Here is a 24538-nt window from a genome sequence, read left to right on the forward strand (position 1 = left end):
CGACCTGCGTGACGAAACCCGACACTACTTTGCACCTGTGCACCCGCTTCCTGTGGGTGAGGTAACTCAGCAACGCCAGTGTTCCTACACTGGTACTCACCTCTAGTGTTTAGGTCTTAAGTTTTGTCCTTCTAGGTCAGTTGGAAGGTTCCTTAAACACTAACTTTGTAACTCTTACGCACCATTTACATTGCATTGATGTATGCGTGCACTTTAAGCGCTGCACCAGAGTCCCGCGGGCCTTTCACGACTTCTTCACTGTTAGTCCCGAACAGCTAGGGTTGCTTGGCATGGTTTAAGGTGATCACTAGAACTAGTGAGCATCATATACCAGGCCAACTTCTCACATTGGTGGCAGCGGTGGGATTTGAGCTTGCTGTTGTTTTACCATTACAATCTTTGAGATTATCATTTGAAAGATCATACAGGTACCTGCTAGGTACATATAAAACAAGACTAGTATACTTAAGTTCTACTGAACTTAGTTGTTGTAGAGGATATGGAGTAGCACACCCTGACTACAACTACTAGATAGGTTTAGTAGGTAAACCCTCTAAGAGTCTGTAATCAGCGGTCTAACCGCAAGCAGGAATTATGGTACTCTGATCTACTACGTGCAGAAAAGAAAGTATGTAGGAAGTTGGAGAAGACCTGGAGAAGCTCCCATACTGTAGCAGATAAATTTCGCTACCACTCTGCCATGAGATCTTATCACAGAAACATCAGAGCTGCCCGTAAAAACCATATCATTTCTCAACTATCTGAGGCAGGCAATGACCCTAAAATACTTTATCAGGTTCTGCGAACCTTTACCAAGCCTGTTGCTTGTGAAAGTCCAGAGACGGTGTCCCAACAACTGTGTGATGACACTGCTGGGTTCTTCTTGAACAAGATCGACTCTATCTACCAAAAAATTGTTCAATCTATTAATTTGGTCGATACTAGTGATCCCTTTCCATGCCCTCAGCTCGAGACTGTTGATTCTGGCCCTACTAAACTGTCCTGCATTCCTGAGATCAGTTTGGACGATGTCAATTCACTGATTGGCACCATTAAATCAGGTTGCCCGGCGGACCTCGTTCCTGCCCGAGTGATGCATCTCATAGGGAACGTTCTTAGTCCCACTATTCAGACCTTGATTAACCGCTCGTTATCTGAAGGCTTAGTTCCACTGGAGTGGAAAAATGCCCTGGTCAAGCCTATAAGGAAAAACACCTCTATTCCTTGGTCTGACATGTCCAACTTGAGGCCCATCTCCCTCTTGCCGTTTGTCGGCAAACTGATGGAGAAACATGTCAACTTTCACCTCTCCAGTTTCATTGAGCGGACCGGTTGCCTAGACCATTCCCAATCTGGGTTCAGGCCAAAGTATAGTACCGAGACTGCTCTCCTTTCGGTCACGGATACTATACGTATGTCCTTGGACAGGGGTCTGTCTGTGGTGTTGGTGCTGTTGGACTTGTCCGCAGCATTCGCCACCATATAACACACCATTCTTCTAAGAAGACTAGAGGAGATCGGCCTAGAAAAATCAGCCCTGGCGTGGTTCACTAGCTTCCTTACAGAACGTACCCAGCAGGTGAACATGGGCACCTTCAGTTCCAATCCTTCTAAAATCACTAGAGGAGTCCCGCGGGGCTCCTGTCTTAGCCCTACGCTATTTAATGTTTATGTTGCCTCTTTGGCTAATATTATGAGGTCGTACGGGTTTGTACCCATTTCATGCGCAGACGACACTCAGTTGTTGTTTACCTTTAAGACCTTCACCCCTGAGGTAAGGCAGGCCTTCTCGAGTGGCATGACGGCGGTCGCCAGTTGGATGGCCAACAACTTTCTCCAGTGTAATGTGGGAAAGTCAGAAGTCATGTTGTTCGGGAAAGCTAAAATCTTGTGGACCCCTGACTGGTGGCCTACTAGTTTGGGAGAGGCCCCCTCCCCTAAACAGGTGGTGAAAAATCTGGGGGTCCGCTTGACCACGACCTCACACTTGCACATCACGTCAACGTCACGGTGGGGTCTTGCTTCCATGTCATCAGCCTCCTTCGGAAGGTGTTTCCTCTCCTCCCCGACAGCTCGAGGAAGACCTTGGTTCAGGCCCTCGTGTTGAGTCGCCTGGACTACTGTAACGGTCTTCTCCTAGCGGCCAATGAAGGCGTATTAAACAAGCTCCAAGTGGTACAGAACACTGCAGCACGCCTGGTGACAAATGCCCCCCCCCAGAACCCCATCCCGGCCCCTTCTTAAACTGCTCCACTGGCTGCCCATCCGGAAACGGGTGGAATTTAAGACCTGCTGTGTGGTGCACAAAAGTCTGCATAATCTAGGGCCGTCCTATCTAGCTGAAAAATGTGTCCATCATTGCCCCTCACGCAACCTGCGCTCTAGTAACCAGTTGTTACTGCAGATTCCCCGATTCAGAACCATAAATAAATAAAATAAACACCAGTGTAGGTAGATTGCAACATATCCACCCACACTAGAGCAATGTCTGGAGCAGAGGGGTCCACTGGACTTACTCCTGTTGAGCGTGAGCCTCCAAGGGCACCATCCAAATTTGCTATGCTTAATTTTAAGGAATTAAGGCAGCTTTGTGCCTCAAGAGGTCTCAAGACGGGTCCAACCCCTACCACAGACCACCTCAGAGAGCTTTTAGACCAGTCTGAAGCTCTAAAGACCTCTAAAGCAGACCCCACAGGGAATGCTGAAGGAGGCTCTCCCACTGAAGATGATAATACTGACACCCCTGTCCCTGTTGTCCAGATAGATGAGGATGACCAAGTCACTGGAGACACTCAGCCTGAGGAGGAGGAGGAAGAAGAGGAGATAGAAGGGGCGAGCAGTGTTTCTGATGATGGCAGACTTAGTCAGGTACCAGCCAGCAGGCTTAGCCAGGCTAACTTAAGTGTATTTGGGACTGAGCTAAGGATGACCTTACCCAGACCCCCAAGTGGACTTAACCAGGAGCATAGGAGGAGGAGGAGGAATCACTCAGGTGAATCCAATACCTCCCAGGCTTCTAGAGGTTCTCATGGTCACTCCAAAATGGGGATGACTAGCCCTCAGAGAATGGAACATGAGGCCAAAATGAGAGAGGTTGAGCTTAGGATCCAGAAGCAAGAATTAGAAGTTGCCCTGGCCCAAGAGAAACTTGCAAGAGCAAGACAGCCTGGAGAGGGTGGATTAGGATCCACTGGTGGCAGCACTATCCCTAAGGATAAAGACAGGTCTTTTGATAACAGAAACCTGAGTAAGATTGTGCCCCCCTACAAAGCTGGGAATGATATCCACAAATGGATGACTGCACTTGAGAGGGCCTGCAGAGTACAGCAGATCCCTCAGGAGCAGTGGGCAGCAATCTTGTGGCTCTCCTTTGAAGGTAGAGGCCGAGACAGACTCCTCACAGTTAGTGATGGGGATTCTAGAAACTACCTGGTCCTGAAGAGTGCTCTGATAGATGGGTTAGGCTTAACCACTGAACAGTACAGGTTAATGTTCAGAGAGACCCAGAAGACACAGACTCAGGACTGGTCTGAATTTGTTGAATTTGCCACTAAGGCTCTGGAGGGCTGGTTGCTGGGAAGTAAGGTTACAGACTATACAGGATTGTATAATTTAATTATGAGAGAGCAAATCTTAAGTAATTGTCAAAATCAGCTTCTACATCAGCACCTGGTGGACTCTGATCTGACCTCTCCACAAGAATTGGGTAAGAGGGCAGATACATGGGTCAGAACCAGGATCAGGCCTACGAACCAGGCTGGTGACCAAAAGAAAGAGACTACCAAGCCTCAAGAGAAAGGTGGGGATAAAACCAAAGAGAAGACTTCCCCAGGACCCCAAAACTCCAATGGAAAGGGTGGGCCCCAGAACACTTCCTCTACAGAGAAAAAGCCTTACTGCCATACCTGTAAACAGGCTGGGCATTGGAAACAGACAGCTGTTGTCCCAAGAATTGTAATAAGGAAAATATACCTCCAAGTAAGGCTCCAACACCTCCTGTCACTGTTAGCAGTGGTCCCCCAGGTGGTGGGAGCACCCCCAAGAATTTGGGTGGGTTTACCTTTGGAGCTCAGGTGGATTCTGGCCTAACCAGGTCCCCTACCTCAGATACACGTGTCTATGAAAATGGCATGGGGTTTGCCAACTTCACTGCTTGCCCAAACACTTTGAGCAAGTACCGACAGGAGCCCCTCATCAATGGCTTGAAAGTTGAGGTCTTTAGAGACACAGGGGTTAGCATCACCATGGTGGCTGAATGTCTAGTCTCCTCAAGGCAACTTTTACCTGATGCCACATATCAGGTGACAAACATTGATGGAATAGAAACCAAACATCCCATGACAGTAGTCAATCTTAGCTGGGGAGGTGTCACTGGCCCAAAGAGTGTGGCAGTGGCAGCAAACTTGCCTGTAGATTGCCTACTTGGTAATGATTTAGAAATCTCAGCCTGGGCTTTGGTTGAACAGAAAACCCATTCTAGAATGGTAAATCTCCATGGAAAGGCTAGTGGGGCTGTGATGGCCACAGCCCCCAATCCAAGATGTCCTTCCTGAAAAGGTTGGTAGGGTTGAACAAACCTCAGCCCCATCTTTAGCTAACTTCCCTCCTGAAAAGATTAGCAGGGCTGTGATGGTAACAGCCCATACCCAAACTGAGTCCCTTCCTGAAAAGGTTGGCAGGGCTGTGATGGCCACAGCCCAAACTCAAACTGATTCCTGTGTTGTGAAGCCTGAAATGATGGATCATTCCACACAAACAGAGAACATGGAGGAGGAAGAGAAATCTCCCCCTCACCAGACATTAGGAAAGGATCAGCCTCCTCAGGGAACTGATCTTACCTCTATGAAGGAACTGTCCCAGAGGTTGTTAGGCCTGGCCTGACAGAGCCCCTGATGACAGTGGACCCTTCTCAGGTGGGACCCAGTCTGGAGCAGGAAACCTGCCCCTCTCTACCTTGCCTTACTCAGCCCAGGGCTGAAGAGGACAAGAAGGACAGTGAGCCCCAAAGGGCCCCCTGTCAAATAAAGCACCCCCATCAACAGATTAGGGACACCGAAACTAGTAGCCCTAGTGAGGGGAAAACTTTAAAAACTCCTGAGGGAGCCCCCTTAAAAGTAGATAGGGACCTCCCACAGATGGATTCTGTTGGGCACAGCCAAACCTGGGACCCCAAGGCCCCAAACCTGACCTGTCCCTCCAGTAAGCCAAACAAAGGGACCCAGCCTCCAGCTTTAGGTAGCCAGAGGTTGACCCTGAGAGCACAGTGCAACTCAGTCAAAGAAAGAAAGGCACACATGGTGGAGAGTGACTGGAGGAAGCTGAGTCCTACAGAGGCATCTCACTTCAGTACTCCATCTCAACATCAGCCTTTAACTTTGCCAAGACACACCACAGGTAGAGATCCCCTATGGTGGAGACCCCCCGATACCCTTAGGGTGAGGGATTGCTTAGTGGACCATGAGACAGGGGTAACCAAGCCAGTGCTGGTACTTCCTTATATGGCCACTTAGGCAATACAGGCTTACCTGGTCAAGGATAGCCTTATCTCCTTTAGTTTGGGGGGGGTTGTGTAGGAAGGTGGATATCTGACTATGGTTACCCCCAAACCTTTTTGCCTGGTGTTTAGCTGTTTTTTGACATAGTTGGCTTGGGATCCTGCTATTCAGGGCCCCAGGCTAATTGCTCTCTACTTAAAATGGACTCCATGTATCTTAGGTATATACACAATTGGATCTGGTTCACCTTATAGGCCCCTGTAACAGTGTACCATAGGTACCCAGGGCATAGGTGTAGCCAAGGCCTACCAGGGGCTGCAGCATGTATTGTACCACCCCTGGCCTGGCCTCCATATTTGACACAACTGGCTGATCACTCAGCTGGGGTAAGTTGGTGTAATCACCTCTTACTTAGATATAGTATCCCTATATCTAACCCTAACTGGACACATGTTAACCTATAAGCCACTCCTATGGAAGGCCTCAGCAATCCTGGAGGCAGAGTGCTTGGTTTCATGTGAGATGGTGCTCTGACATGAGCTGAGCCCGTCTGCAGCTGTCGGGAACAACTCCCTTAGCTGTTCCGGGATATTGCCATACCATATACTCTTAAGTGCATTATAATCCTTGCGGTTATATGCTAACTTTGGTTTGGCTTTATCAAAACATGTCGAGTAAGGTGTCATATGATTTGGAATACTATCCCCTCGACAGTCCTGTAGACAGGGATAGCATTCCACCCTTCTAGAGGGACACGACATGTACATAACCTGAACCCCGGTTAAAGTTAAACTTGAGCCTCAGCATCACAAAATGGATGCTGCCACCACAGACACAAGTCTGACCTCCTGCTGCTGGGAGTCCTTCCAGCGAGGGAGGCTTGGACAAAGGGTTTCCTGCCTTGGGAGGTGCGGGCACCACCCCAGACAGGATTTTGTGTATTGGGTAGGACAGGGCTGAATAGATTGAGACATGCTTGGGGCACACAAGGTGTTCCCGTGCATAAGCCAGTCCAAACCGGTGCCGGGGCTTTCCAGCCCCAGTCCTGGCGCGCAGCTGGATAAAAGAAAGGGGGTGTAACCGCCCCCCTTCCTGGTCCCACCCAGAGGAGGGACCTAGCAGGTGATCCACCCCTCAGATTGGGAATAAGAGTGGGAGCAGTGCGATAGCACCTCAGATCATCCTGAAATCAACTTGAAACAAAGAAGAAGACTGGACTTCGACATTCTGCTGCACAGAAGACTGAAGAGTATCTCCCTTATGGCCTAGGAGTGGCCACCCTGTGAACACAGGCACCATCCAGCAACTCAACGTCTGCTTTGCTGTCGCCTCCTGCCAGAGCCTGAGCCCAGAGCCCAACGAGACCCAGACTTCCAGACATCTCAGAGCCCGATTCACAGTCCCTGCAAAGAAGAGACCCGTGGAGGCACCGAGAGACGTGGGACCGGACATCTTGAAAGACCCCCGAGAAGCTGACTGCGCAGCACCCAAAGCACCCTCAACACTTTGCTTTGGGGTTTGAGAAGCCCTACATCCGAGCAGCATTTGCACAAAAGATCAGTCCCCCAGCATCTTCACGATCTGCGTGGGGCCCTTTTGCACTTTGCCACTCGACGCGCCATCCCGGCCACTTGCTATGTGGCTAGCGGCCATCTTGGTGACAAAACCTACAATCAACACTGCGGGTCTGGTTGCTCTAGACTTGCCCTCGCTCCTGTAAAAAGGAGCACCCGCTCTGACCTTTCTGTTCCGAGTGATAAGCTTTCTTCACTTCCTGCATGGCTTGCATTAGCCAAGGCCTGTTTGCTCCAATCAAGTTGCCGACAACGCTATCAGCTAGAGCCTTTGTGGGACAGCTCGTGATCGACTCCTGGACATCCTCAACCTCTTCGTGTCCACGTGGCTGAGGAGACAAGCTGCACCTCATCGCCTGTTTGTACCCAACATTGCCTGGTTCCATCCTGGTTCCACGGTAGTCACTGGCTAGTGACTTTGAACATTATCCTCTCTGCTTTCAGCTCTTCACCACTTCAGATCCACCCTTGGATCCACCGGAACTCTCCTCGACGACCCGCCTGCAGCATCTTCATCTTCAGGCACCATCGAACTGCGTGACGAAACCCAACACTACTTTGCACCTGTGCACCCACTTCCTGTGGGTGAGGTAACTCAGCAATGCCGGTGTTCCTACACTGGTACTCACCTCTAGTGTCTAGGTCTTAAGTTTTGTCCTTCTGGGTCAGTCGGAAGGTTCCTTAAACACTAACTTTGTAACTTTTACGCACCATTGACATTGCATTGGTGTATGCGTGCACTTTAAGCGCTGCACCCGAGTCCCGCTGGCCTTTCCTGACTTCTTCACTGTTAGTCCAGAACAGCTCCAGCAATTCCCAAGGCCCTAGGCCTACTTCCTTTCAGCTAGGTGGTTCTTATACCACTATTTTAGTATATGGTTTAGGTGGCCCCTAGGGCTCATCCATATTGTGCAACTTTTGTGTATTTAAACTGTGTTTTGTTTTAACACATTTGCTTCTGTGCTCATAAAGAGTATAGGGGATATTTGTAGTAAATAAATACAAATATATATCCAATATAAATCTGTGTGGTGTCCGTTCATTTAGAATTCTAGGGGATTGTGTATGCTAAAACAGCTTGCTTCACATGCCTTTACAGAGTTTAGCCTAAGACTGCTTTGTCCACGCTACCTCTAGGATAGCTGATCTATAAGGTTGACTTACAACCAATCATCATAAGGGTTGCTTGGCATGGTACAAGGTGATCACTAGAACTAGTGAGCATCATATACCAGGCAAACTTCTCACATTCCCCTTTAAATCCTCAACCCCCTTGAATTCTATAAGTGTCTTTACATTGACTAGCTCCCACAAAATAATTGTCATACATAGTGTTGTCTCTCCTAATACAGAATTTCCCTAACAATGTAGTATCTATATTTATAGCTACATTTACATTATTTTCATCAAGATTTTCATCATCAAATGTCCAATATTTAGATTTTTCATGCCTTACTTTTTCTTTTCGTTTATAAGCCATCCTTCTTTCTTCAATGATATCTAGAAAGGCTTTTTCTTCCACTCTCATTTTGCATGTCAAATTATTCTTAAAAGCATAATCATGAGTTAATTCATCTATTTCTAAAAAGTATTTTCCCATAACTGTAGCAGGCTTTTTCTTATTCAATGTTTTATAAACTTTCAACTCCACAAATACTTCATCTGAATTTGAATAGTGATACTCAAGCTTCCCTGTTTGATAGAACAGGCTTGCAATCACACTACATGTAACTCCATATGTATGCGGAAGGTGATGATATGTCACCCCCTCGGACATAGATGCAGGTAACTTTACACAAACATAGCAGTCACTAGTATCCATTGTCCTGACATATTCAGATAACAATCTTGAAAATGTATTCTTTGTAAAGTCACTGATTGAGCTATCGTGATGTAATTCTGGCCTATATACATGCTGCTTTAGAGTCTTTGATTCCACATCTTGTTCACCTGCACTCTCATTATGTTTCAACTTCACTAGACTATCTTGAAAAGGAATAACAATAGCTAATATTATCCATATCAATATTAGTAATCCAGTCCAAATGAAGAATTATCGGCACTATTTTCTAAAAATAGAACACTTTGTCTTATGTTCGTTATTAACCATTTTTTTTTTTACACAGCAAACATTTTCTAACAGGTTTTCTTCGATCTTGTGTCTTACAATATTTTTATTTTCTAACAAAGTTTTCTTCGACCTTGTGTCACCTACAAACTTTTACTTTTCACTTACAGTGTCTTTTCTTATTATCAGGGTTTCAGGATTTACCTTTACTTTATTTCTTTGATCAATTACCACTTTTCTTTGCAATTCAGTTCTTTACTCACTTTTACCATTTGTCTATGGACAATTCAAGTTTTCTTGACTACTGTTTACTTCTTCAATTGGAGGTAGGACAATATATGTCTAATCAGGTGATTTGTACTTCTGATTTGGTCTTCTTACTCTTTTTGGCGTCTGGACAACTTCTATTTTTCTTCCCAATGCTTCTCTCTGACTTGTATTTCGTTAACTTGTTCTTCTTGTTGTCTTTCTTTGATAACCAGTTTAAATCTCAGTCCATCATTTCCTTTAGGCCAATGGTCTCCTTTGCAAACCCTCTTTGTCTTAGGCTCCGTGGTGTTATGTTCCACTCTCCAAGCCCTTTTTCTTGAACTTCTTCTCAATGGATTTTCATTCCCACTGTCATCTGTTTCGCTTTCAGTGTCTTCGACAGTTTCATTTATGATAATTTTTACAACGTCTTTCTCTTTTTCAGAGTCAGTTTTCCCTTTAGACAGTTCTTTCACTCTGTTAGGAACATTTCCATAGCTGGTACTTGGAATCTCATCCTTTTCGTGAGTTATTTCCGCTTTTCCAGTGTCTGGATTTTCGTTCCTGCTTTCAGAGCTTCCAGATTGTCCTTCAGAATTTTCTTCTTCACCAGTTTTATCTTCACCTTGCTCAGTGTATTTACTGGTGTCAGTCTTTACCAATTCTCGATCTTCAGATTGATCTTCAGAATTTGGTACTTCAAGAGCTTCTTCTTCTCCTTCAGATGCAGAGCTAGTATCTGATACTTCCAGATGTCGACGTTCCTGTCGGTCTTCTGTATCTGGATTTTTCTCTGGTTCACCTTCAGAGTCAGAATCAGTTGTACTTTCGCCTTCTTCGTTTATATTTTCAGGTTCAGGCATATGGATTGTGTGGCTAGCATGCACCCATCTTTTCAATCCAGCACATTTAACTGCAATGGTGCTCACTAATATAACCCGTCTCGGCCTCTGCCAACGAGGTACCAAGCAGTTTCTTCTGTGGTGTACTTTAATTCGCACCCAGTCTCCAGGCACTAGATCATGAGCTGGATTTTTCTCTTTCGTGTTCGATTCAGTTCCCACCTGATGGAACACTGAAGTCACCACGTCAGACAGGTTTTTGCAGTAATCCAGTATGATGCCATCATTAATTGTCAACAATTTATCAACTGGTACAAATGCTTGTCTCATCACCCTGCCCATCAAAATCTCATGTGGACTCAGTCCAGTTTTTCTGTCAGGAATGCTCCTTAATGTCATCAACACAAGTGGCAAGGCATCGGGCCACTTCAGTCCTATTGCCAAACACATTTTTGCAATTCTGCTTTTAATGGTTTCATTTGCCTGTTCAACTACCCCTGAAGCCTCAGGTCGGTAAGCACAATGCAGTCTCTTGCGAATGTCCAATGCTTCACATACCATTTGCATGAGTTCATTCTGAAAATGTGGCCCACGGTCGGTTTCAATCATCACTGGGAAACCGAACCTCGGTATTATTTCCCTTAGAAGTAATTTTGCAACAGCTAGCCCATCATTCCTTCTTGTGGGGAAAGCTTCTACCCATCGGGAGAACAGACAGATGATCACCAAAACATCTGAGTCTGTTACATGGCGGAAACTTAATGAAGTCCAACTGCATTCATGTAAATGGAACTCCCTCCCGTCCTATGGTTCCCAAACTCACAATTGTTTTCCTGTTTGGATTAAACTGCTGACATATCAAACATCTCTGGCACAGGCTCTCAGCAATCATCCTAAACTTAGGATTGTACCACGTCTGTCTGAATAAGCAAAGCATGGCATCTCTCCCAATATGAGCTTGACCATGGTACATTCAGGCCATATTTGAAATCATGCTATCGGGCATTACTGGTCTTTCATCTTTGTAAACCCAGATTTCATCTTCCTCTCTTTGTCTACATCCTGCCTTCAACCAGATATTTTCCCTTCCTCATCAGCTTCTTCCTGCATTTGTCTCACTTCCTGCCAAGTGTCAACTACGTTAGCTAGCATTAAAGGACTTGAAACATGCTCTTTTTCTCAGTCCCTGTTGATAGATGCAAGATTTTTGGCACAGTATTTAGCAATTGAATCTACATACCTGTTACCACGGGTGATATACTCATCCCCCTTTTTGTGAGCTGCACATTTAACAACAGCAAGTTTATCAGGCAGTTGGAATGCATCCAGCAACATTCTCACAAACTCTGCATTTCGAATGGGGGATCCTGCAGAAGTTAAATAACCTCTTTGGGACCACAGTTGTCCGTAATCATGGACAACCCCAAACCCATACTGACTGTCAGTCACTATGGTCACCTTGATCTCCTTTCCCAGCTCACATGCTCGAATCAAAGCAATCAATTCCGCTATTTGAGCAGAACGTATTCTTTTCAAACAAGAGGCTTCCAGTACATCTGCCACAGTACAGACGGCATATGCTGCGCTTAAAGCCCCTTCATCTGTCCTCAGACACGAACCATCAACAAACATTACATAGTCTGATTCAGGCAAAGGTTCATCTCTGATGTCTGGTCTTGGTTTGGTACAGTACTCAAGAACATCTAGGCATTTGTGATTAACCTAATTTCTCCCTTCGGTTTCCATGGTGTCAGGCAATAATGTGGAAGGATTTACGTTCACACATCTAGAGATTGTCACATTTTCTGCTCCTAGAATAGTTATTTCATAGCGGGTCATCCTGTTATTGGTCAAATACTGTGTCTTTGTTCTAGTGAGGAGAATCTCCACAGAATGAGGTACATACACCCTCACAGGAAATCCCATCACTATCCCTTCACTTTGCTCAAGACTGAAACTTGTAGCTGCTACTGCTTTCAGACAACTTGGCAATGCTTTTGCAACACGGTCTAAAACAGCTGAGAAATACGCAATAGGCTTTCTCAGTTTTCCATGTCTCTGAATTAATGCCGACAATGCACATCCCTCTTGTTCACTGCAGTACAATTCAAACTCTTTTTCATAGTCAGGCATCCCTAAAGCTGGTGCTTCAAACAAGCTTGTTTTCGGCTGTTCAAATGCTTCCATTTCAGTTTTTGTCAAAATTATAGGGTCTCTGGTATCTGCTTTGGTCAATCTCTGCAATGGCTTGGCAATTAGTGAGAATCCACTAATCCACTGTCTGCAATAAACTACCATTCCCAAGAACATCCTTACCTGTCTTTTAGTTTTTGGTGGCTGCATTCCCTGTATCATTTTAATTCTTTCTGTAGTGACTTGTCTGATTCCTTTAGCAATCTTATGACCTAAGTATTGCACTTCTATCTGGCAAAATTGCAATTTAGATGGAGACACTTTATGTCCCTCTTCAGCCAAATGATTTAACAATGCGATGGTATCAGTTACACATGCATCTTTTGTCTTTGATGCCACTAAGAGATCATCAATATATTGAACCAATACAGACTCTCCAGGCATACTCAAATTCTCTAATGATTTCTTCAGCAACTGGTTAAAAATAGATGGACTTTCAATATACCCTTGAGGAATTTGGCACCATGCCAAAATTCGATTTCTGAATCTGAACGCAAAAATTGGCTGGCTTTCTGGGTGTAATGGAACAGTAAAGAACGCATTGCACAAATCGATCACAGTGTACCATTCTGCATCATGGTGAATTGGATATAAAATCACTGCTGGATTTGGTACAATCGGACAACATGGGACAACAATTTCATTTACCTTTCTAAGGTCTTGTACAATTCTAAATGTTCTGTTTGGCTTTTTCAATCCCATTATCGGTGAAGTACAAGGACTGCTCTCTATTTCTCTCAATATTCCTTGCTCAATAATTTTATTTATAACTGGAGTTATTCCTTCAATTATTTCAGCTGTCATTTTGTATTGGGGAATGTTTGGGTAACTCACACCTTCTTTGATGGAGATTTTTACAGGATCTACATCTTTCATTAACCCAATATCTTCTCCTGTGAAATCCCATACCTTTTCTGTCACTACATTTTTCAATTCATCCGGGTTCTTTTCTGGATCAAACACAGGAAACAGTTTATTTTGTTCTGCCTCAATCATTAACATGGTCCTTTTATACAGACTGTCTTCATCTGGAGTTTGCAATTCTATGCCATCCGATCCGGTGAACAGTATATGGCACAGTTAATTTTACACAGAATGTCTAATCCTAACAGATTTACGGGGATACTATCACACACCACAAATCGGTGCATGTCTTTGAAATTTCCAATTTCTACTTCAACTGGTTGTGTTAAAGAAGTTTTAATCTGTCTATTGGCAACACCTACAACTTGGATAGCGTCTCCAGAGAGAGGAAGATTTCGGACTTCCACTGATCTAACAGTAGAACGGGTAGCACCAGTGTCCACTAGGAAAGTTATTTCTACATCATTCACTTTTCCGTTTACAAATGGAAAAGACTGATCTACCTCAAGAGTGGCTCCAAGCACACACTCTTCTCCCTCTCTCAGGCACCGTCAGAAACTTTCATCCGACTCACTTCAACCTTCTTCTCGCAACCAATACTGGGAACTCACATTCACTCTAGGTGATCTGTTTACCTGTTCGACTCCGCTGAATCCTGTCTCTGAACTGTATCTTTGTTGATTTATACTGTGTGGAAGTGGCGGATGTGGCACCTGACTTTGCTGAGTAGCTATCTGTTGCTGTTGCGGTTGCGGTTGCTGTTGAATTATCTCATTCTGCACCTGTGGATTCAATGATGTATTTTCCGGATTAACCCTTGGTGGATACTTACATTCTTTCTTCCAGTGCCCTATCTTGCCGCAATTGTGACAAGGGAACTTTTTCTTAAGCTCATCTATATTCAGTACTAATTTTGTTTTTGGAAAATTTCCTTTTACTTTTCCTTGATTTGCATCAGCATTTTTATTTTCCATTTGTGCTACTTGATGTTCTGCTACCTTCACTTGTGCCCACATGGCCTTTTCTTTTAATTTGTTTTGTTTAGCATACATTTCTTCACTACAGTATTTAGCATTTCTTAAAACATCATCCACAGATCCTGAATGCCATCCTATCATGTTATGCCTGATCATTACTCCAATTTCTGGCCTCAATCCATATACGAATCGATATATAAAATGACTCATATCCTTTTCACTCAGTTCTTCATATCCACTGTATTGTTTGAATACCAATAACAATCTTTCACAAAATGAATGCACAGATTCTTTTGGTTCCTGTGTAGTTCTGTCTATTTTAACCCTATCTGTTTCTTTTGGTGGAATTTTATTCTTCAAAAACAGTATTACTTGCTCATATTTTCGCATTACTTCAGGTGATGGGGCACCTGTCACTTTATCTCGAGGACACTCCTCTCTCAGTCAATCTATAGATATTTTACATTCAGTCCACAAGTCTGCTGGCACAACTATGTCAAATAATCCATCTAGATGAACCCATAGTACTTTTGAAACTTTTACAAATCGATCTACCTGTCGATACCATTCTACTGGTTTTTCTCTCAATCTGGGGAAATCATTCGTAAATGATAAAATATCCTGTCTACTCCATATAACATGTACATATCCTCCTCCTGGTATTTCTCTCATCGGGAACTCTTTTGCAACTGTCTCTTTTTCTCGAACTGGAAACGCTAATGTAGATTTATCACTAGTCTCCTCTCCTTTCTTTGCCAATTTCACTCTCCATTTATTCACATCTCCCCATCTTCGTAACAAAACAATGAATTATTTTATTTGGGTCAACCTTCCTGCAGTATTCATGTTTTCAATGTCCTTTTCTGAAAAATCTACTCTGTAGGATTTCTGTAACGTTTTATTCTTTGAAAATTCTACATCAAATTCATTTGCTAGCCCTTCTAATTGATCATGTACAGATTTTGCTTTCCATGTTATACTTTTACACATGAACATAAGTTCATCATCTTGGTATGTTTTTAATCTTTCTGTCCCAATAGTTCCAACTATTAATTCTCCCATATCAACTTTTAATCTTGCTACACCCAGTACTTTAGGTTCATGTTCTTTTATTTTCAAAGTCTTAATCCAATCACTTAATTCCTTTTCTGATGGTCCTAAAGGAGTTTGTGTCAAGTCTACTTTCTCTACGCTTTTTTCAGGAGTAGCAGAGTCAGATTCTGCTCCGGTTGCATACCTATATGGCAAACTCTGGTTAAAAGTTAAATCTGGCAGATTTACATTATTTGTTCGTCTAATTTCTGAAAAATCTGGATAAATGTTTTCTTTTACCTTTTGTAGACTCTGTTGTAAAGGAATTGTCAAACTTGGTTCTTTTATTTTCTGATTTTCAAACACTGGTATTACAGGTCCTATTGTTACTGGAACTGTTACTGCTTCTATGTTTTTTGTAAGTTCCTGTATCTTTTCTGTCAATGCATTTGTAGTTCATATATATTCAGTAGTACTAGCTTGCTCTTCAACTCGTTTTTCTGCCCTATTTACACTTTCTCGTTCATTCATTTGCATGGGGGTACCGGTAAGTCTTGGTTCTGTCATTGAGGTATTCGGATTGTATTTCACTTCTACTTTCTCTGGTACATCTTTAAAATTTGAAAATTGTTTTGGAGTTTCACTAATTCTCTCATCTATAATTGGAGCATTAGGTGTAGTCCATAAGGAACCCGGTTGATATGGTGGCGGTCTCCTATTTAATATCTCTTCTAATACAGCATCCTCTGATTCACTGTCTCCATACCTCTCGCTTCCCATTTCTGTATGTTTCCTCTTTTCTGTGCATTTCCACCCTTCTCCATCATCCACTAATCTAACTGGAAACATGCCATCACACATATCATCATTTCTCCATCTACGCATTCAATCCTCATGTGTCTCTCCCCATAAATTTCGAAATATATCTCTTGGTCTGATATGTCCTCTCAACCTTTCACTTTCTAACTCATGCATCTCAACTTCCCATTCCACTAAAGCTTCAAACGGAGTCGGTCTAGGTCTTGGTTCAAGATTCATCATCTTTTCTCTCAGATTTCGCAAAATTGCCACATCAAATTATCCTCCTTCTGGAAAAGCTAATACACCATCATTTTTGGTATATCTCACCCAATTCTCTAACCAAACACTCGTATGGTAACCATATTTTGACAACATATAGGAAGCAGGCGTTTTTGGCGGAGGAAGTAACTTTCCCTCTCTTGTGACTATCTCCTTGTCCTTCGCAAACACACTTTTCAACTTCTTAAACGATGAAGGTTTCTTCCTTTCCTCTCCGTAATAGTAGTCAATTTTTTGAAAATTCCCTGTCTTTCAAAAGATCGCGCACTTCCTGATTGCTGTTCCGTAACACCAACCTATCACAGCGCGGCTTACACTAATGCACCACTTAGAACAAGGTACGTCTCCTTAGTGCTTAACCAATAGTATCGCTATTTTTCGTGATGAACCAATCAGCTCCTCCTCTGTCTTGGTCACGAGGACCAATCCAAGCGCTGGACTTTTAACGTCACCAGCGCTCCGGCTTCTGCAGCGCCGACTGACCCCTCCTTTACAGGATTTTTTGAGAAGCCGTATTTACAAGATATTCAACTAAATCGGTTAGTAACTTACACAAAACAACTCCATTCATCTGTTTCGCTCGACAAAGTGATAGATCTTTCCCAATTATACAAGTATTCTGTATTTTCGGTAGACAGCGCTTACCTCTTCTCTACCACAGAATTTTACATTTGCAGATAAAGCAGCGCTTGCCTCTAACTTTAACCTTCTCATAAGCTCGGGTTAAGCTCTACTACTCTCTCAGCAGTAAGTTTTAAATCAGGATACGCAATGATCCCTGTACTTGAAAGCCAAGATTTTATAGACTGTTCTCGCTATACATTTATCCTTTCATACGTAGTGTCCCTAAACAGTGATATATGACGATACCACCGCAGTATACAACAATACTTCTTTTTTGAAACAGACTATGCGATGCGCGACTTCACTTGTCACACTTCATCTGCCTGCGGACAGAGTAACCAGCTTTACGCAATACTCGGAAGCCTTTGCAGGACTACGTATATCATAATACGACCTTAACAGATGTTAGTCATAATTCTGTACATCAAAACCCATATATAACACTTTATACATAATCCTAGCTAATTCTATAGCAACCAATGCTCTGCTACCAAGCTAATTACTGATGCAGCGCTTCTCCGAAAATAATTCCTAAAACCATGTCACCTTTTCCCTGAAGTATCATCCCAAACGGATCACTGACAGAATTTCGACCTCATAAATATCGACCTACAAGAATATCGAGTCAACAATATCGAGGGCAAAAATATCGACATCCTATCTAAAACATGGTAAGTACAAAAATATCGAAAAAATAATATAGATGTAAAAAATATCGATGTTAAAAATATCGATTTTTTTTCTTTTAATATATAAATGTAAAATTAAGAATATAACACTAATAAATAAAATATACATATTTAAAAGTATCTAATAATGTTTAAAATTAATAAATAATACATATATATTAATAATACATTAATTAAATATATACAGTAAATATATAATATATATGTACTGAACAATAAGTATTAATAATTATTTTACTAATTTATAAATTAATGAAATATATTCTAATTTACTAATACATTTACAAACATAAAACAATAACATAAATAAAATGTAAGTAATATAAAAAAATAAAATAAACATTTGATATTTTAACAATTAATTATATAAAACGTTGGGTAAAAATTACTATTCCTACTCCAGAGAGTGCAACAGTAGGGAAAGCGTTTGACAGCGTAGGGATAAAATTACTATTCCCACTCCAGAGAGTGCAACAGTAGGGAAAACTGCCCCTGAACCCAAAAAACACCCCTTTACCCAAGAACTGAAAACTGACCCTGAACCCTAAAAATACCCCTTTACCCAAAAACTGAAAACTGACCCTGAACCCTAAAAATACCCCTTTACCCAAAAACTGAAAACTGACCCTGAACCCAAAAAATACCCCTTTACCCAAAAACTGAAAACTGACCCTGAACCCTAAAAATACCCCTTTACCCAAAAACTGAAAATTGACCCTGAACCCAAAAAAATACCCCTTTACCCAAGAACTGAAAACTGACCCTGAACCCTAAAAATACCCCTTTACCCAAAAGCTGAAAACTGACCCTGAACCCTAAAAATACCCCTTTACCCAAAAACTGAAAACTGACCCTAAACCCTAAAAATACCCCTTTACCCAAAAACTGAAAACTGACCCTGAACCCTAAAAATACCCCTTTACCCAAGAACTGAAAACTGACCCTGAACCCTAAAAATACCCCTTTACCCAAAAACTGAAAACTGACCCTGAACCCTAAAAATACCCCTTTACACAAGAACTGAAAACTGACCCTGAACCCTAAAAAAACCCCTTTACCCAAAAACCCAAAACTGACCCTGAACACTAAAAATACCCCTTTATACCAAAAAACCCAAAACTGACCCTGAACCCTAAAAATACTCCTTTACACATACTTAATTATTATTATTTAATTAGCAATTAATTATTAATTAACAATAACAATAAAGTAAATATATTAGCACATTAGCTGTAATTAATTTAATTTAATAATTAATATCATAACTAACAGTAACTAAAAATTATATATATAAATAAATTACTCCAATTAATGTAATTAACTAATTAATATTATTTAATTACCAATTAATTACTAATTTAAAATATGTACAAAATTATATTAATTAATTAACTAATTAATATTAATTATTTGCCAATTAATTAATTATAAATATTTAAAAACATATATTAATTAATTAATTATTATTAAATTACTCCCCACCCTATTCCCCTATAATCCCACATCCCGCTACAGAAAATATATATCAATTAATCAATTATTTTTTTTTCCAATTAATCAATATTAATTAGCAATTAATTATAATTAATTAATTAATCCTACTAATTATTAATCAACTTACCATAATTAAATTACTTCCCACCCTATTCCCTTATAAACCCACAACCCGCTACAGAACATATATATCAATTAATAAATTAATTAAAATTATTTCCTATTATTTTCAAATAATTACCAATTAATTATAATTGATTAATAAATCCTACTAATTAATAATCAATTTACCATAATTAAATTACTTCCCACCCTATTCCCCTATAAACCCACAACCCGCTCCGGTACTAAAACATAAAATTTACTTATAAATGTATTTATTATTATATAAAATTTATACACATATAATAGTAATTATTTTAAATACTTAAATTAAACATATATCACATACATAATAAAAAACTATAAAATAATACAAATATCGATATTAGTGTCATCGAAATTAGTAACATCGATATATATGCTATCGATATTACTAACTTCGATATTACTTACATCGATATAAAGTATTTCAATATTACTTACCTTGGGTCGATATTCTGTCCTACGATATTCTTGCCTTCGATATTATGCTCCTTCGATATTTCAGACTCGATATTATGGTAGGTCGATATTTCCTACTCGATATTTTGACTGTGTACCATCCCAAACATAGTCCCATCAGTGGGGCCCATAACACTGCAGATCACTCACAAAACACTTCCACTCTACTTCATGGATCGGTGAGATTAACAGGAAAAGCTGCTGTATCATAGTGGAGTATCTAAAACTTAAATTATTTATACTATGTACACCTGCAGTCTAGATAAGTTTACCATGGTCTTAATTTAATCGCAATATTTTATTTAGACACACCACCACTGAGATCATTGGATCTGCTAGTAAAAAATTAGGCGTAGGAAAACTCAGAACCAGCTTAATTCTCCTTTATCTAATTTCTATTAAGAGCAAATTCAGCATGTCTAAAGTTTATTTACTCTATTTATTTCTTTATTTCAAAAACAACATTTTAAAGAATAAGAATTTTAAATTCAAGCAGTTAGATTCATTTATTTACCAGAAAAACTCTGAAATAGACATTTTTCGTTTATTTTATAAGTAAAATATTAGCACAAGACAGATAGTTCCCAAATAATCATTTATTCTCCTAACTTCCCTAACTCAACATAAGTGCATCTCCCTGTGAAAGGAAACAGAAAAATTATTCAGAGTCTTACATCTCATGAAAATCAGCATTCCAGCAGCATTTCAGGAGCAAATCGAAGAGAAGTTTTTTCTTCAATAAAGTCAGCACTTTTGATACCTTTTTCCCTAGCTCTATCTCTCTAAAAATGTAATTTTCAGGCTAAATTTGAGTTCTGACTTGACAGTTTTGAGGTGGATGAGCATCATCTCGTCATCATATTATTACATTTTCTTCCGTTCTAAAATTTCTAATGGGTCCTTTGTTTTGGCCCAAAACCGGCCTAGTCCTGTTCTCTACTCGCAACTTTAGCATGTATTCCCACGTTCTGAACTACTGTGCTCATCGTTTTGGCAGCCATCTATACTTCCAGGCTATTCCGTCCTTGAACCGTAGTCACTCCAGGCACAAGCAGCTTGCATTCAAACTCGGACTTAGCTTGTGCATGCGTGTTTCTTTTGCGACCACTATAATCGAGTGACTCCATTTTCTTTTAGGCCTCACGAGTCAAATATGGGAACTATCATAGAAACAAACACAAACGAACATTAATTTTAAGTAATTTAACCCTTCTGTTTACCGCCCCCCTTTCTAAGGTTTTCCCTATTAGTGATTATCTAGCAAATAGCCACATTTAAGCGTAATATACTCACCTATCCTCGCATTTTGCTACAAAATACGTAAACAAAAAGCACATTTATGCTGCATTCCATTATTTTAAAGCTGCTCATTAGTTTAGGACATGACAAAATCACAGGATTAGTTATTTATGTTTGCAACATAAGCAGAATTATTTCCCACGTGTATTTGTGTAGGTGCAACTTTTATTCTGGGTTGATTAGTCTCATGCGCCACTCAGTTAATTCAGATTATGGTTATGGAAGTATGATTTTGCAAGGGTACACAAAATTTTGCTTCTCCACCTTGCTCCATCATGCCAAGAAAAGAAGAGAGCTCGAGGAAACAGCTTTTGTCTATTCCCTAATAGTGTCACCTATAACTACATCCTGGCATCTAGAAAAAGACTCAATCGAAGATCTTTTCAAACTAAAATAAAGCCCTACCTAACCACATCGACGAGTTGTGTCTTTCCATCCAGACCCGCTAACAGGAGGCAGTGCAGAAATATTGCCTCCAATACTGCCCAGGAACCCCGAATTTGGCATTGCAAATGGTAAACCGGAAGAACTCCTTCAGTTTGGACATCTTTATACCAGACTCTAGAAATACAGGCATTTTCCGATAATAGTCTTTCAAAAATGAAAATGTTGTCTGGGGTGGTGGGGGAAGTTGATGCAGTAGGTAGTCCTGTGTCTTCTGCGACCCAGAAAAGGAAGAAGGAAGGAATACAAGATGGGAAAAAAATAAAATAAAGAAAACAATGGAAAGTTGGTAAAAATGTGAAGAAGGCTAGGAACATTGATAAGAAGAAAAAAAGAAGGCCACACCATTGATTAAGGGAGGGGACAATGAGGAAGCGGGAGTAAGGTAGTGTTACTCAAAATGGACGCCCTCTTTAAAAAAATGGAGGGAAGTACAAGCTGGGATGGGGGCTCCTTTCTAAATGAAAAATAGCATAACATTTTTTGACTGAGGTTAAAGTCTAACTAAACAACAATTTTTCCTCTAGAAAGCGATTCACGATGTCCATTTCATCAACCCTGCGAATGTCATTTTAGTTGACAAAATTTCTTTAGATTAGATTGTCGAAAAATACACATACAAACACAGATAAACAATAGCTGTTCCTGGTGGGGGTGGAGATGTTTAAAAACGTTTATCATACTTGCATCAAGACAAAAATTAAGTTAATAGAGAGGACTTTATAGTAGCACCAGACTGAATCCTCTGAAGTAGAAAGAGATGGGCCAATTTAAGACAAAGTGTAAATCAGTGGACAAAAAGGGTTTAATCCTTGTTAATCATACCATATTCTGCCAGAATTTCCATCACAGGGCTAACAAACAGCCAATAAAAAAGCATGCCTTGGATGATTAAGGTGGCAATAGGAATTGAGACCTCCTGGACGTTATCTAAAGAAAATAGAATACAAAAGGATACAAATTATCTGAAATCTATGGGACTGTTGTCTGCATTAATTAGCATGATTTAGGAGTTTAATGAAGCATCTACTATTAAGCCTGATTCAAGTTTCTATACTGCAATCAAAGAGATTACTTGTCCCACATTATGTGATCAAACACACAAAAGGTGATGGGAAGAATGCTTGCAATAAGTCTAATCACTGCCAATGGCTCAGACTAGCATTCCAACTCATCATTATTTTCTCCACCATGCCACATCAGTTTGGATCCAGCCATATGCAAATCAGTCCTTCCCATTCTATAATAGGAAGAGTTCAGCCTGAACTGCAAGGCCCTCCCAGACCCGGAACACAAGCAACCGAATACGGTTTTCCTACTGGAGGGAAACCAAGACTGATTTGCATGTGGCTGGGTATAATCTCCGGTGGCATGGAGGGAAAAACAACTATGGGTTGAATGCTACCATGAGTGATTACCAGTGCTTAGACAAATAATAAGCCTTCCTCCATTCACCATTTGTAAGTTTCATGCAATATCCTAAGTGACCAAGGGTATGTCCCATGCTCCCTCTGCCGCTGGAATTAAGCTACACCTGACGAACAACCGGTCATAGGTCGCTTATGTTGTGGTTCAGGGAGGACCTGGCTTGGCAGTGTGGGCAGGATAGTTATCAGACCAAGCTTGGTTTGCATAACGCTGGGTCCAATCTGAGGTGGCATGGGGAACAAAAGAACAAAGGGTTGGAATGCTACCCGAGCGATTACCAGTGGTTAGACAATTTACAAGCATTCCTCGCATCACCTTTTGTGTGTTCCATGTTAAAGAATACCATGCAACACAATGTAGCCCTACAAGGTCAGAGTTCTACTAGCTTGGGAGGGGGGAGCAATCTGTGTACCTGTGAGAGTAACCCCAAAGACAACAACACTGAAACTAGGTAAGTAAACAAACTAAAAACATGTGGATAACATATGGAAAACTATTTTCAGAAGTCAATATGTTTAACAAACTGAAAAGACTTTTGAAGGAAATAATACCATTCTGTAAATATTAAGGAATGATATTATCAAGGGTACAAATATTAGAATAAGAGGTTATTGCATACCACTAGAAATAAATAACGATTAGACAGTTAGGTAAATGTTCTACAATCTGGTAAGGTAAATGTTAATATTAAAATAGTAACCTCTGCATCACAAGGTGCCAAACAATCTTGGTAAATGATGAAAACATTTGTTTAAAAAAATCCTCCTTCATGTAGTTCAACAATGAACGACCTACAAACATTCTTTTGAATTCTAGGAATATAAACATTTGTTTTTTTATGTATGCTGCTATATAACAAGAAAAAGCAACCAGGATTCAAATCTCTCCCAGGTCTGGTCTGGTAAGTTCATACAGGGTTAAACAATAATTCACCTCATCACCAAATACCCGCTGATTGTTCTATTCGAACATTTTATATTGTAACAGATCAATATAACAGATTGCAGATCTGCAGGATGGATAAATTGCTGGATAAAGCAACAAAGTATCTAGATGCACATAGTGAGAAACTAGCAGTTTAACATACCCATGTTTTAAAGCCACTTTAATGAATCCCTTTCTCTTCAGGATGTTCAGGGTTACATTTCCAGGATGTGCATCCAAAGCCTCTTCTGCTCCTCCAATCACAATTACTGCAGCATTTCCACCTTTCTCATTGCCCAGAACATGAGTCACACTTTTCTTTGAAGCAGACACCAAACCTTCATATAATTTAAAAATATAGTTATCAAAAAACCCAATGACCGCATAAAGCATAAACGCAACCTTTCCCAATGAACACTTGATTAACTTGAATTGCTCAGATTCATCTAAAATCTGTAAAATATTGTCCTTTTTATTTCAAGTCAGTTTAATTTAGTTAACCTGAAACAACATAAATGGAAAAACCAACCACTCTGGCAATAAATATATGAGCAAGAACCTTCTACTATAAACTGTAGTTGTTGAAAGACACTGCTGATCTGGGGTCAATACAATATAAAAAAATACATTTAAAAGAAAAATGGAAAAAGCATGCTCAC

General features: G+C 40.8%; 1 protein-coding gene across 1 annotated transcript in view; it reads right to left on the reverse strand.

The window, feature by feature from the left end:
* The window catches only part of LOC147683457 (2-acylglycerol O-acyltransferase 1-like), a 377371-nt gene that overhangs the window by 77788 nt on the left and 275045 nt on the right, over positions 1–24538 (reverse strand). Inside the window, exon 4 of the mRNA XM_086943876.1 lies at positions 24043–24217. Within this exon, the coding sequence (XP_086800002.1) occupies positions 24043–24217 (175 nt within the window). The remainder of the gene's footprint in view (positions 1–24042; positions 24218–24538) is intronic.

Source organism: Lissotriton vulgaris, chromosome 11 (genome assembly GCF_964263255.1).
Source record: "Lissotriton vulgaris chromosome 11, aLisVul1.2, whole genome shotgun sequence".
Classification (NCBI taxonomy): Eukaryota; Metazoa; Chordata; class Amphibia; order Caudata; family Salamandridae; genus Lissotriton; species Lissotriton vulgaris.